The sequence below is a fragment of the Phytophthora infestans genome, genomic scaffold (assembly GCF_000142945.1).
Source record: "Phytophthora infestans T30-4 supercont1.19 genomic scaffold, whole genome shotgun sequence".
NCBI lineage: Eukaryota > Oomycota > Peronosporomycetes > Peronosporales > Peronosporaceae > Phytophthora > Phytophthora infestans.
In genome coordinates this window covers 1,406,703-1,420,861 of record NW_003303740.1, presented here as the reverse complement: position 1 = coordinate 1,420,861, position 14,159 = coordinate 1,406,703, and the positions used below count along the sequence as shown (strand labels likewise).

Below are 14,159 nucleotides of genomic sequence, written 5' to 3'. Positions count from 1 at the left end.
CATCGCTGTCCAAGCTGTTTTCCCGATCTCGCAAATGTATTCGCGGGAAGCACGTGCGCTGGTGTACATGTTCAGTGCATTCATCATGAGTCTAAATGCAATGAATGCGGCTTAAACGCCGTCACTAAGGCCTCATGTATCGACCTGCTAATATAGCTTATAAAAACCTTTCAGCACGAACTGAGTGCTTTTGTGCAATAGCTTTCTTTACGTGTAAATTAGAATAACAACGTTGGGATTCCAACGTCTTTTGCACCGATGTCCGTGACCGCCCGTTTGCCCGGTCTTTGTTTGCTTTTTTTTTCATAGATGGGCGCTTTTTGTCGATCGAACGAGTCACTGACTCGCCGTCTCTATGGACTGACTGGCTGGCTTCTCCTCTCAGTCTGCGATTCCCTCGGTCAAGGTCAACAGCGGCGGCCCCATCCGAGAAGAGTAAGTTGAGGCCCAGCAGAGGCGCAGCTTACCACGCAGGAAGGAGTACGGTAGAAGGTGAGCGAATCAGGATCGGTCCACCGTCCACTGAGAGCTCGCGCACGTGGTTCATTGCCGCTTTCTCGCCCGCAGTGGACAACAAGAGCGGAGCCTTCGGTCCATGGGGATCATCGCATGGCTCAGCCTCCTTAAATTCAACTGGCTGCGCAGATGTAGGACCTGCGGCGTGCGCGGCTCCAAGTGTCTGTGCCGTCGGCCATCACTGGCGCTCGAGCACATTTTCTTCCTCGAGGAGCGGAAGAATAAGTTCGGCGCGCGCAACTTCAGCCACGTAAGCGACACCATGATGACGTCGAACAGCACCATGTTCGCAAGCAGTACGACTGGCACGGGTCCAGCCAGCAGCCTCAGTGGGTCCACCGTTGTCATGCGCGGTGCCAGATCCTCCGTCGATAGTGATGTGAACCCGACTGATTATTACAACCAGACTGCGCCGCCTGAAGGCAACGGCGAGCTCTTAACGCCTCGCCTGGACCAGAAGACGGAGAACCAGCTCCGCGCTCACGGCCATCCCAGCCAGAACAAGAAACAACGAGGTGTCAGCCACAGAAATTCCAAGGTCTCGGGCGCAGACGACGCTCCTTCTGCTGCCCTTGTCCGCAAGTACTCTGGACGTATGATGTCCAAGGCAAGACACAACGGAGACAAGAGCATGCAGCCACCAATTAAGGACGTTGCGACGGGAGAATACATTCTCTATTCGGAGGAGAACATCCCCGTCTCGCTGCCACACCGTCAGCAGCAGAAGCAGATCGTGCCGCGCGACCGCAGGCGGTCTCGTGCCCAGAGCAACAAGAGTATTAAGATGACCAACACCCTCCCACAACACAAGGAGGAGCCTGGTGTCTCCTTCCAGTTCTACGGCCGTTGTGGTGCCCCCGTCCCACCACCTCCCGCCATGCTGTCAAACAGGAGCGCAAGCATGCGAAGCAGCTGCAGCACCAACGACTCATTCATTATGGGCTCGAGCTCCATCTCGTCCACGCGTGTGTCCCAATACTCTGACCGCGTGAGTCTCGAGACGAACTTTGGCTCGCTTAATCCGCAGTCCAACCTCACCAACACTGGACGCTTCATCGACAGCGGCTACACCCCGAGTATCCAGGAGGATGAGGAGGCACAGGCTCTGGAGCAGCTCAGTGGCTGGCTCCATGCCTCATCCGTATCGACACAGGGTTCGTTCATGCTGTCGCGATAATTGTGTGCTCGTGAGAAAGCAAGAGGAAAAGGCGAGGTTTGCCCATTTTGGATGGAACAAGATGGAGATGGCGGAATCGGACTGCTTGTCTTCCTTCTTGTCAGCTAACTACCGTAGACAGCCGATATGAGTGCATGGAGAATGCCGCGGCATTTATTAATTTAATACTACTATTGTGCGTGATGTTGAAGACCATGAAAAGAGTCGACGCTTGTGTTCGCTGCACTTTGTTCTGCTCATCGCGCCCTCCGTCATACGGCCAGTTGGAGGGCAGTTGAAGTTAGCACGCCATGGACGCTCCATGAGAGCGAACGCTGAGTCCGCCGACGGTCTCATGTTTCCTAAGATGCAACAATCCTTTACCGCGAAAAAGACACGCTAAATAATAAACACCAAAGTCGCCCAACACAAAGACAAAGGGCAAAGTCTCCGTTCCCGACCGGTCAGATAGCTTCTTGATCGCAACGTCGAAACCTGGACTCTTCAACAGGATCCCACCGTACTTCGTGAATGTTCACGACCATGATGATGACCCCATTTTCGATTTCATGTACATGGGAGCTCTCAAGTGGATTTTTGCGATACACCCAGACGTTGGATGGCAAAGTGACTCCTTGACAAGCTTTGGACGTGTCTGAAATCCAACTTGATGTTTAAATGGCGTGCCGTACCATCACTTCAAAGTACGGTTTAATGTAGCGCACACCACGTTTCTGGGTAGCTTTCCGCCACGCATTACACCCCCAGCAAGCTTCGCAGCCGCATACATCGCGGCGTCCTCTCTGTGTGTATCTAACCCCACCCACGATGGCTTCCACGTCTTCCACGTCTTCATCGGCTGCAGTGGCCGCCATGGTTCAGCGCGCGTCGCAGCAATACCTCGAGTGCCGTCGCAACGTCACGGCCAAGGTGGACGAGGTGAAGCTGCTGGACGAGCAGATCGCCGCTGTGTTTCAGCAGATCACGGCTCTTTCCGAGGCCCCTGAAGGCGAGGAGGAGATCTTCGAGGAGGCTAAGTCTGCTGCTAAGAGTGTGGGCCGCCTGGAAGTTTCGCTGCTTGGAGTAGAGGGCGAGGAACCCGTGCCCAACGCCACCATCACCGTTTCTCTGGACCCGGAGTACGACGACGACGAATATGAGACCATTGAGGAAGTCGTAGAGAAGAAGGACGTCGTGGTTACTGATGAGCACGGCCGCGTCGTGGAGGACGGCCAGGTGCCCGAGGAAGATGGCGAAAGCACGCCGCGCAAGCTCAAGACGACCACCAAAATCACGCGCACCATTATCAAGAAGCGCGTGAAGAAGGAAAAGGATCCGGTGGTGCGCACAGTGGCTTGGAATGCTGTTGCTAACTCGGAGGAGGAAGAGGAGTCGACGGCGCTGACGTTCCCCGCCACCTTCGTGTTCGACCCCGTGCAGTCGCGCGAGGCGGTCGTGATCATCACAGTCGCTCCGGCTGCGTCGGAAGACGACGAAGAGCCTGAACCAGTGAAGGAAGTGGAGCTCCCCATCTCATCGCTGTTCCAGGACAACGTGTTGGACAAGTGGTACACTACCGCCGACGAGGAAGAGGAGGAGGAACCCACGACTATCACGGAGCTGGTGGAGGAAGCTGTGAAGGAAGCCATTGAAGAGGAGATTGCCGCTGAGAAGGCTGAAGAGACCGACGTGACGGAGGAGACTGAAGAGACTGAGAAGAACGAGGAGTCTGAGAAGACTGCGGAGAAGATGGAAGACGCCGAGGAGGATGAAAAGACTGAGGAGAACGAAAAGGTCGAGGAGACTGAACAGGCTGAAAAGACTGAGGAGAATGAGAAGATTGAAGAGACTGAAAAGGCTGAGGAGGCTGAAAAGACTGAGGAGAACGAGGAGGCTGAAAAGATGGAGGAGGATGAGAAGGTCGATGAGGATGAGAAGATCGAGGAAGATGAGAAGGTCCAGGAGGTTGAGAAGGAGGTGGACGAGGTCGAAGAGCCTAAGCAGACGGGCAGTCGCTTTCACGTGAAGGCTAGCTTTGCGCTCTCTGAAGCCGAGAAGCTTAGCATTTCGGTGGTAGCTCTGTCCAAGAAGAAGCAGGACGCCGAGTCAGCGCTGCAGATTCTGGAGCGCGAGGCTGCCAGTTTGCGTACCAAGTACGAGCGTCTGAATGCCAGTCAGCGTCAGATGAACGCTTCCAGCATTTCCAAGCCCAAGTCGAACCTCCTTGGCGGTCGCTTTGGCGCGGGTTCTGTGCCTGTGCAGCGCAAGTCGTGGTACCAGAGCTCCTACGAACGTGTAAACGCCTTCGCCACGAAGCACCAGCAGGTTCTAGTTAGCGTCGCCATGTTCACTGGCAGCGTGTGCCTTTTCCACTACAACGGCGAGAACCTGCTGGCTTAAGCGGTGCGCGTAAAGATTGCTACAGTATTCACTACGCTTGTTGCGCTCTCGTTTTATTGTTGGGATACGGTACAAGCTAATGACGCCAAGCAGAGCTGAGCTGCAGTCGTCTTTCCTAATAGATATCAACGGTAATTGACCTTGCTCAGTTCAAGTAAAAGGACCTCCGCTGTCTTCGTATGTGTAATCTCCATCTGCGTTGAACAATTTACAATAAAGATACCGGTATGTACCGGATATTTACATAAAACTTAATTTGAAGTACTTAATAAAACAAAGTACTTCGAAGTAGTCATACTACTAATAAATTCTTTTTTTGGTAGAGCTAATAGTACTTGAAGTAGTAAATTTCATGTATCCCAAGACTTTAGCTTCAAGTATCTCTCCTCTAGCTGAGCGCCGTCGCTACGCGGCGGTAGTTTGGTTTAATTCTATTTGTTTATGCCTGTCCGCCTCCGCTACGCTTCAAGGCTATGTGCCTATTCGAGTTTTCATAAATCTGGGTATAATTTAGATTACCAGGCACGAAATGATTTTAAGCACTTTAGTAAGCCGTGCAATTATTTATACAAAAGACTGAGCCCCCAGCATCTAGCCTACCCGATTAAAATAAAATTTCTAATAGTCTTGATACAATATCTTTAATTTTGCTGGCTATCTCTGTAAATTTATCTTCCACCCAAAACCACCTGCACTATAAATACACACTTTTACAAACGCTACACATTTGTTTTAGTTAAGCGTCGTGCTCGATGTCACGGGCCGTTTCTGAGCCGCTATAAAGCTTAGCTCATATCAACGCAAAAGATAGTAATGGCCTGTCCAGCTTGCACTAATTTCACGCTTGCACTGCCCCTTTAAAGGGTTAACCCTTTTAACAGGATTTAGTACCCAGCAAAGTTGGCTGCTGCCCCCAAGTCCGCATATGAGAATTTGTAAACGTGGTAATCAGCAGATCCTTCCCGTAGGATTGGTGAAGGGTAGATTGACGGGGATTCTTCTGTGTGAGTAGAAAGACCAATAAAAAACAGAACAGGTTTGAAAATTAGAGTGAAAGCCCAAAACTGCCGCGTGGCAATCAGTCCCTCCCATTCGAAAATCAATGAACGGCCCCGGAGAGAAGACATTCAAGCAGCTGTGGCGGGAGTTATGCAAGGACGGATGGAAGCCCCGCAAACCCACGCGCATGGCCAAGCATCACCGCTACGTAAAGCCAGGAATCAAGGGACGTCTTGATGAATCGAGACGCGGCATTGACGTTTTTGAGGGTACGTTGCTATGCTAACTGACCTAATAATGCTCACTACTTACAATGGTGTGTTTATTAGGCGAAGCTGAACTCATGGCGTTTGGACGTGCATCCGGTCGTCTCCAGCTTCCACTCCCAAGCGTGCGTGTTGGCCCTGCACATCGTCCGATTGGCAAGCAAGCATCGTACGAAGCTGTTGGGGAGGAGCCTCCCCATGACCATCCACCGCTCACCACTTCCGCGCCACCACGGCGACTGAATCCGCCCAAACTCCAGAAGTAAGTGCTCCTCAAGTCAGTGCAAGCGCTCCGTTGACGCCGAAGGTGAAATTGGCAGGACTACAGCCATCGACTGAAGTTCAAGCTCAACTAGCTATAACGGATGGTACAGAACAAGATGAAGCCTTGAAGGGCCACGATCTGGATAATACAGAACATGGGGATACGGAGTTTACAGTCCCGGAGAATACAGAACAAAAAAGGAGAAATGAAGACTCTGATACAGAATGGAACCCGCGAGAGAAATCGACGGAAGCTGATGAAGCAAAGAGCGAGAGTGACGACCCTGCGGATTATCGCGTAGATTTTGATGTCTTTGATAGCGACAACTTCATGGAGGGTCTCCGAAAAGAGCGATTGTTCGGCCCGACAGATGGTGATGATGTGAACGTGGTGGCTGGTCAAGATGCCAGCGACTCCGATTCAGACGCGGATAACGAAGACGTGATGAACGACAACGAAGTGGTCCTTGAAGTAGCAGGTGTAGAAGATCTAGAAGACGTGTCTTTGAATGATGATATCCCCGAGGATGAACTCTTTGACCTGACTAGTGGTGATTTGCGAGACATCGCGGAGAATGGATGGATTACTTATGCCGAAGCGGAAAGTGGTAAGCCGTATGATACAGATTAGTGTGTGGTGCAATTGTACTTATTCCGGATTGTGTGTTTACTACAGGGAATCTCCGGATGGACGCTGCAACGGACTATTACGACGGACCGTGCGGACCCACACGGTCTGCGGTCGCATACGCAGACTCTCCATTGGCCATATTCTTCTACTTTTTACCGAAGGAGCTATGGATTCGAATTGCTGATGAGACGAACCGCTACCGAGAGCAGAATATTGGTGCTGTGGCATTATCTCGTCGAGCAAAGAGGCTTGCTCGCCAAGCTGAGGATCCTCGCGTGAGTGTGCCCAACTTAGAAGATATCGAAGCCAAGTTGAGGAAATTCAAGTGTATTCAAGCTCATGAGATTTTGCACGTCGTGGGATTGCTCTTTGCACGAGCTGTCGCTCCGATTCGAGACGGGCTCTCCAATCACTGGAGTACTGAAGAAGATAGAGCCATTCCACGCGGGATGTTCTCTCGCTTCATGAAGCGCGATCGCTTCGAGGTGATCATGAAATTTCTGCACTTCAACAACAATGATGACGGTGGAGCGCATGCTGACAGAGCTTGGAAAATCCGTCCTGTGCTGCAAGCTGTTGAGAAAACATTCCGCCGTGGCCATCGCTTGGGTAAGGCCATCTCGTTCGACGAAGGCATGATGCCGAACCGCAGCAAGTTCAATCCGATGCGAATCTTCATGCCCGACAAGCCCAGCAAGTACGGCACCAAGTTCTATATGACATGCTGCGCATATACAGCATCTTGTTCGAGGTACTGCATATTATTCTGTACATCCTTGAATACGGAGGCTACAGAATACACTGACACTCTCTCATGATGTGCTGTATATATCCGACTTAGAGTGGAAATCTATTGTGGGGCAGACGGCAAAAAGAAGTAGACGCCAAGTGATCCGTTGGGGCATGGTCCAAAAGCTGTCGTTAGAAACATATCGAAAGCCTTGGTGGGTCAGCCGAGGAAGCGCCTGATCGTAACGGATAGCTTCTCCTCAGCGGTCTCACTGAGTCTGAAGCTGCTGGATATGGGTCTCTACCATGTTGGCACCACGAGAGTTTATCGACTTGGCTGGTGTCCGATCCAGTTCACGCAGGCGAAACGACCGAAGCGAATGCCAAGAGGAACCTATCGTATCGCACAAGCACGTGATCACCCTCAGTTAGTTGCATTGAGTTGGATGGATTCAAAGCCCGTGAACATGCTCGCTGCTGGTTGCAGCACTCACCCCGCCAGCGTTATGCGCTTGGAGAAAGATGGCACGCGAAGCACGGTGCCGTGTCCGCAGCTGGTTGTGGACTACAATCGTGGCATGGGCGACGTGGACGTCCACGACCAGCTGAGACTCCAGCGCTACAGCATCCAAAAGTGTATATCGCTTCGCAAGTACTACAAGCACTTATTCCTGTGTATCGTAGACATGGCTGTCGTGAATGGATACATCGTTCACTGTGTGACGCTCAAGAAGAAAGGATAAAAACAACCTACCCATGCAGAATACCTGCGTCGTTTGCACATTCCGCTGCTCGCCCTGCAGACAATCAACTTCGAGACCCACCCCAACGCGGAGGACCTGGTGGCTGTACCAATTCCACGTCAGCAGCACGCGTTAGTGAACACCGATGACTTCTATTCGTCCGGCAAGCAGCACAAACGCAGGCAGTACCTGTGCAAAGTGTGCTCCGCTTTTGCTGACTCCAAAACCAAGTCATTTGAAACCAGTTTCTTCTGCCCGCGATGCAGCATTGCCTTTGGAGGGCGCGTACCTCTCTGCCGTCACGTGCGGCGCGTGGAGAGCGGGAATACGCTGACTTGCTCGCAGATTTGGCACGAGACGTGGGGTGACGGCAAGAGCGTTCCGCCTAGCCTAAAGAAGAAGATTAGATATCGTAAGCGTAAGAGAGAGAGTGACGAGGAAGCGTAGGAAAGATAGTAGGAAGGGTAAGTCCAAATACCTGGTAAATGCGCGGCGCGCGCGCAGAGAAGAGATTGCCCTGTTCCTCGTCGCTAAACCGTTAGTTAGGACTTGGGCAAATTCTTTCTCTGCGCGCGCGCCGCGCATTTTGGCGCCACGAACGGATGGCTGTCGTCAAGGAGTTGGGCTGCTCGATCGGCTTCATGAGCCTAAACGAAAATCTCGGGTATTGGTAGAATGCAGGTACTGACTGTGCTCTAACCGAAAATGAACCAATAGAAAATCGCAATTTGCGCAGCTGTTGGGTACATTGTGGACGCTATGTCCACTGTCGTAATGTTACTGTGAAAAATTTGCCTAGTTCTTGGCCATGGAGAGCGAAGGGGGTTGCAGCAGGATAATTATGGGAGGTTTCTGAAGTATACTTTTATCAAGTATAATTCTTTATTCTGTAGGATACAGAATAAAAGCTCGGGCTAGAAGGATTAAGCTTGTAAGTAACTAAAGGTTGATTACTTCTCATACCAACCTCAATGAAAGCTAAATATTTTCAAATTGAAATATTTTTAATGCATGCAGCGTTCCTTTGTGCTGATTCAGAATTAGTCATTAGACACTCAATTCTGTGCCAGTTATGATTAAATCAATTGGACAATGTGTCGCAAGACGCCTTGCTGCTGTTGTTGTTGTTGACGGTAGTGCTTTTTATTTGAGAGTTTAATGATGCTTTCAGGATGGTTAAACGTTATTTAGGCTTCAAGTTTATTAACGTTTCTTAATGGGGTCTACTTAACCAGCTATAATTTACACCTCTCGTGATTTGTTGTTGTATTGGCGCTCCGTTTAAAATCGTATTATACGCCCTTGTCGGCAACACGTCCGCCGGTTAAGTAGTATCGAATTTTGCTGTCTAAAAAACGCTTAGAAACAATGGCCAAGTAGTGATTGTCATCAGCACATATAAGTTCTTTTGCTCAATCTAAACCTATTTATCTTTGTGGCTCAAGCGACAACGTTTATTAGCCCAGCGTTCTTCTTACGGCCGGCTACTGATGTACTTGTAACTTGTACGATTTAGCAATACCTCATAGAAACCCACTCAGATTACTTATTAATGTTAATATTTTTACAGCAAAACAGATGTAGTTATCATTTTAGTCATTGTAACTCGCAGAAACTACTGAGTACAGAGTATTATGCGTATTAATAGAATGTCCTCGAAAACATGCGTTCCTACGAGCACCTTAAAGTATTGGAAGCATGCCCTCAGTTTAGCACTCGAATATTAAAAACAACATGCATTATTAAAATAGTAAATACGATCCCGCCTTCGGATAATGGACAAATCTCCATATGTGCTCTGTGAACCACATAAATTTACTGATGTAAGCTACATAATTCAGTTTTAACCAATTGGAGCCGCCTTCGCTCCGCTCGACAGCCAATGATAAAGCTCAAAAACCCGAGCGTTTCGTGTGACGGACGGACAGACACCGTGCTAGCATTGGTAGCTTAGGACTCGCCGTTCGCCGCCGCTACGCGGCGGAGTGGCATGGTTTGTAGGAGATGCGGTGGCCCGCAAATTTAAGTGTTTATTGGTGTCGCGTACTTTGTTAGCGTCGTTCACCCCAGTAGGTCTTGGCTTCGTGTACTTAAGTATTTACCATTCCGTAGTCTCATGCGGACCCGTATAATATCGTTGTTTGGTACGCTTCCGTTACCCCGTACTACAGGTTGGATGTCATGTTCGACAGTGGCCGGCGCTCTTCCGTGATCTTTCTGGCCTCGTGGCTCCCTGCCCACCGGTGGCCCACGCTGCTTATTGGTTATACGACCTCTCTTGTGGGATCATACTCGTTAGTACGGCCTCTTTCGTGGCCGTTGGCCTCCCATCGCTGGTACTCTGGCCGAAGAGTGCTATTCCGTGGTTTGGCGCATTCACGCAGTCGTATTATTCCATCACCCGTGTATCGTGCTCTCCTGGTGAGGTTCCATCGACACGGGTATCACGCTTTCGTGCAATCGCGGTGTGGTAATGCTGTCTATGGTATTGTGCTCGCGTAGTGCACCTGCGTTGCCCGTGCTATCGTGTTTTGCAATGGCATCGTACTCCACAATGTGGAATCGTGGTCCCCCTAAGAGCCCCCTCGTTTATTTCGTGGCTGGTCCACCGTCCGTGCAATCATGTTCTCATGTACTACTGTCCTTCGTGGCTCGGTAAGCTCAGGTTCTACACTGGTATGGTGTTCCGTGGCTTGATGGTCTTCGGTCTAGGGTGCTATTCCGTGGTTTGGTGCCTTTATGCAGTCGTGTGGTTCCGTCGCCCGTGCATCGCACTCTCCTGGTGAGGTTCCATCGACCGCGTTACCATGCTATCGTGCAATCGCGGTGTCGCAATGATGTCTACGGTATTGTGCTCGGGTAGTGCATCTGCTTTGCCCGCGTATCGTGTTCTATAATGGTATCGTGCTCCGCGGTGTGCAACCGTGGTATCCCGAATCGTTTCCCTGTGACTTCGTGATCGTGCGGCTCCGTGTTTTTCAGTCTCTTCCCTGGTTCGGGCTTCGTATGAAATTTCGTGGCCTATTCTTTTATCGTCCGTGACTTTCCGTATTCCAAGCTTGTCCCTTCTATCGCGTTATGTACATGGTCTGACCTCGATGTTCCTCCGTGTTCGTGTTCTTGTTTAATCACGTGCCTCTTCGCTAATTCAATCACAAACACTGCTCCCAATGCACTGCATGTATGTTACGTATCGTGTTCGAGAGGGCGCACATGCTCTTAGGGGTGCAAAATACGCGCTAATACAAAGAAAACGTTCTTTTTTTCAGCGGCGGAGAAGTGTACATGGTTATGTGCGGTGGAAGCCACTATATTCATATTTTAAATATTTAATATTAATAATAAATTGTGCATCTTCATCTAACGCAAATATGATACAATAGTTAAGGTAATTAGTATTAGATATAAAGTGCATTTAATTTGATAAGCGGGACTAAATTAATTTTGTGTAGTACTACTACAAACGTCTGCAAGCAATAATATGAGGCTTTAGAATAGTACTAAGCAAAATTATCTTAGAAAGTTAAATTATTAAAACAAATGCTACAAAGCTAAAACAAATCATATTATAACCAATAAGTACTAAAGGCTTCATTTAAGCCGAAATAAAAGTCACCAAGGCCTACAATTTTTTTCAACAGCTCCTACGACGATATATTATGTGTATGCACACTTGCGCCTTCTACTAATGCTAAATAAAGCGCACACAGGGAGCGCCCTTCGCGTGTCGTGGTGCTCCGCGGCTGAAAACCCTGGCAAAAGAAAATTTAAATGGTGCAATTAAGTACTATGTGTAGTCCACATACTGTGTGTACATAACACAATGAAGATTTTAGCCAATGGGGCCGCCTTCGCTGCGTTCGGCAGCCAGTAGAACGCGCGTATTTGCGTTACATTCATTAACCCTAGCCGCGGACGGACGTACGGACGGACAGACAACACACTCCACTAGAGAGGTAAGACTAGCCGTTCGCCGCCGCTACGCGGCGGAGTGGCATGGTTTGTAGGAGATCAGGTGGCCGCAATTTAAGTGCTTCTAGGTGTCGCGTGCTTTGTAAGCGACGTTCACCCCAGTACGCCGTGGCTTCGTGTACTTAACCACTTACCGTTCCGTAGTCTCATGTGGCCCCGTACAATATCGTGGTTTGGTATGTTTTAGTTACGCCGTACTACAGGTTGGATGTCATGGTCTTCAGTGGCCCGTGCTCTTCCGTGTTCGCCCTGGCTTCGTGGCTCCCTGCTCACCCGTGGTCCACTGTGCTTAGTGGTTATGTGCTCTCTCTCTCTGTTGGGCTCATGGTGTTTAGTACTGCCCCTTTCGTGGACGCTAGCTATTATCTGTATACAAACGTGTTCGTGGGCTGCACTGGTTTCGTGGTACATAGTATTCTATGGTCATAGGCCTACCATCGCCGGTACTTTAGCCGAAGGGTGCTATTCCGTGGTTTGGTGCCTCCATGCAGTCATGTTGTTCCGTCGCCCGTGTATCGTGCTCTCCTGGTGAGGTTCCATCGACCGCGTTATCACACTATTGTTCAATCGCGGTGTGGTTTTGCTGTTTATGGTATTGTGCTCGCGTAGTGCACCTGTGTTGCCCGTGTTATCATGTTTTACAATGGCGTCGTGCTCCCCGGTTTGCAATCGTGCCCCTCCCGTGTATTTTGTGGCTGGTCATGATTTAGTGGTTAGGTCCCCGTCCATGCTATCGTGTAAGCTCTGGTGTCGCGGCAGGTCTGTCGTCTGTGTTATCGTTAGCTACCGTAGTGGCGCGCTCCGTGGATCGGTGAGCTCCTGTTCTACCCAGGCATCGTGCTCCAAAGATTGATGATTCCCCGTGTCTGGCCTCCCGCGGGCTCAGGTTTGGTCGGTTGACTGTGCTCCATGATAACCCCGTGGTGTTGTTGGAGAATTGTTTCTGTGCACACTCTTGAGCTACATGTTTACTCGTGGGGTTGTTGGAGAATTGTTTCTGTGCACACTCTTGAGCTACATATTTACTCGTGGGGTTGTTGAAGAATTGTTTCTGTGCACTCTTACCGGTACGTGTTCTACCGTGGGTTCGAGCGTCCGTGCTCTTCCGTAACCCGTGCTTTTCAGCATACTGGGGTGTCTATATATTAGCTCCCTTCCGTGACCCGTACGCTTCCGTCATATTCTTGTTCTTCTGTCCTTTTCATGGCTGTGTGCTCTTCCGTCCTTCACGCTACGCATAAAACCTCGTGGTTTGCATCGGCTAAGTCTTCTATCATCGTCTATGACCTTCCGTGCTCCGTGTTGCTCTTCTATCCCATCGTGTTTCGTGTTCTTGCTGAGTATCGTGCCTCCGCACAAACTTGATCACAAACGCTGTTTCCATTTTGTTTGATGTACGCAACATATATTGTTGGAAAGCTGACATAATATCTTAAGGTCACACACTACGCGCGCAAATACAAAGGAAGGTGATATTTCTCCCGGAGGCAGTGTGGGGTGCAGGGGCGTAAGCCACAATAGTCATATTTAAAAGTTTTCAAATTATTATTAATAGTAATACAATTTCTATTTATTATTAAACGCTGATATAATTATTATGTGTACTACTACTACAAATGACTGCAAGGTAAAATATGACAAGCCTTGATAATAGTACTAAACAAAATAAAATTGTAAGTTAAATTAGTACAGTAGTACTACGAAGCCTAAAACATCATTCTATATCCAATAGGTACTAAAGTTTCGATTGAGGCCGAAATATAAGTCACCAAAGCCTACACTTTTTTTCAGCAGCTCCTACGACGATATAGTACGTGTGTGCTAACTAACGCGTACACAGGCAGCGCCCTTTGCGTGGCCTAGCATACCGCAGCTGAAAATCAGAGCAAAATGAAATATAAACGGTGGTTTTAAGTACGATGTGTAGTCCACATACAGTGTGTACAAAACACAATGCCGATTTTAGCCAATGGGGGCCGCCTTCGCTGGGCTCGACAGCTTTTTAGCGAATCGAGGCCGCCTTCGCTGCGCTCGACAGCTTTTTAGCGAATCGAGGCCGCCTTCGCTGTGCTCGTCAGCCAGTAGAGCGCCCGCATTTGCGTTACATTAATAAAACCTAGCCGCGGACGGACGTACGGACGGACAGACAACACACTCCACTAGAGGGGTAACTAGCCGTTCGCCGCCGCTACGCGGCGGAAGTGGCATGGTTTGTTGGAGATAAGGTGGCCGCAATTTTAAGTACTTCGTGTGTTGTGTGCTTTCAGTCTGATCTTGTACCCCGAGGCTTCGGCCATCCCCGTGCGATGTTGTGTCGTGTACTTAAAACACCTGTCATTTCGTAGTCTCATGTGGCAGTGTACGGTATCGTTAATTCGTACGCGTCCGTTGCTCCGTACTACTGGTTGGCGTCTATGTTCCTCCGTGGATATTGCCTTTTCCAGATAATGCGCTCTCTCTTTTGGGCTCATGCTTTTCAGTAG

General features: G+C 49.6%; 2 protein-coding genes across 2 annotated transcripts; both read left to right on the top strand.

Moving 5' to 3' along the window:
* Positions 1-398: 398 nt before the first annotated feature.
* On the top strand, positions 399-1,693 carry PITG_11153 (uncharacterized protein; the record flags this gene model as incomplete). Its single annotated transcript, XM_002901875.1, has 1 exon — positions 399-1,693. One exon carries the CDS (start codon positions 596-598, stop codon positions 1,691-1,693), a length of 1,098 nt encoding a protein of 365 aa, XP_002901921.1.
* Positions 1,694-2,444: 751 nt separating this feature from the next.
* PITG_11152 (uncharacterized protein) lies at positions 2,445-4,232 on the top strand (the record flags this gene model as incomplete). The annotated part of the gene is made up of 1 exon (XM_002901874.1): positions 2,445-4,232. The coding sequence occupies one exon, from the start codon at positions 2,501-2,503 to the stop codon at positions 4,070-4,072; it is 1,572 nt and encodes a 523-aa protein (XP_002901920.1).
* Between the last annotated feature and the right edge of the window lie 9,927 nt (positions 4,233-14,159).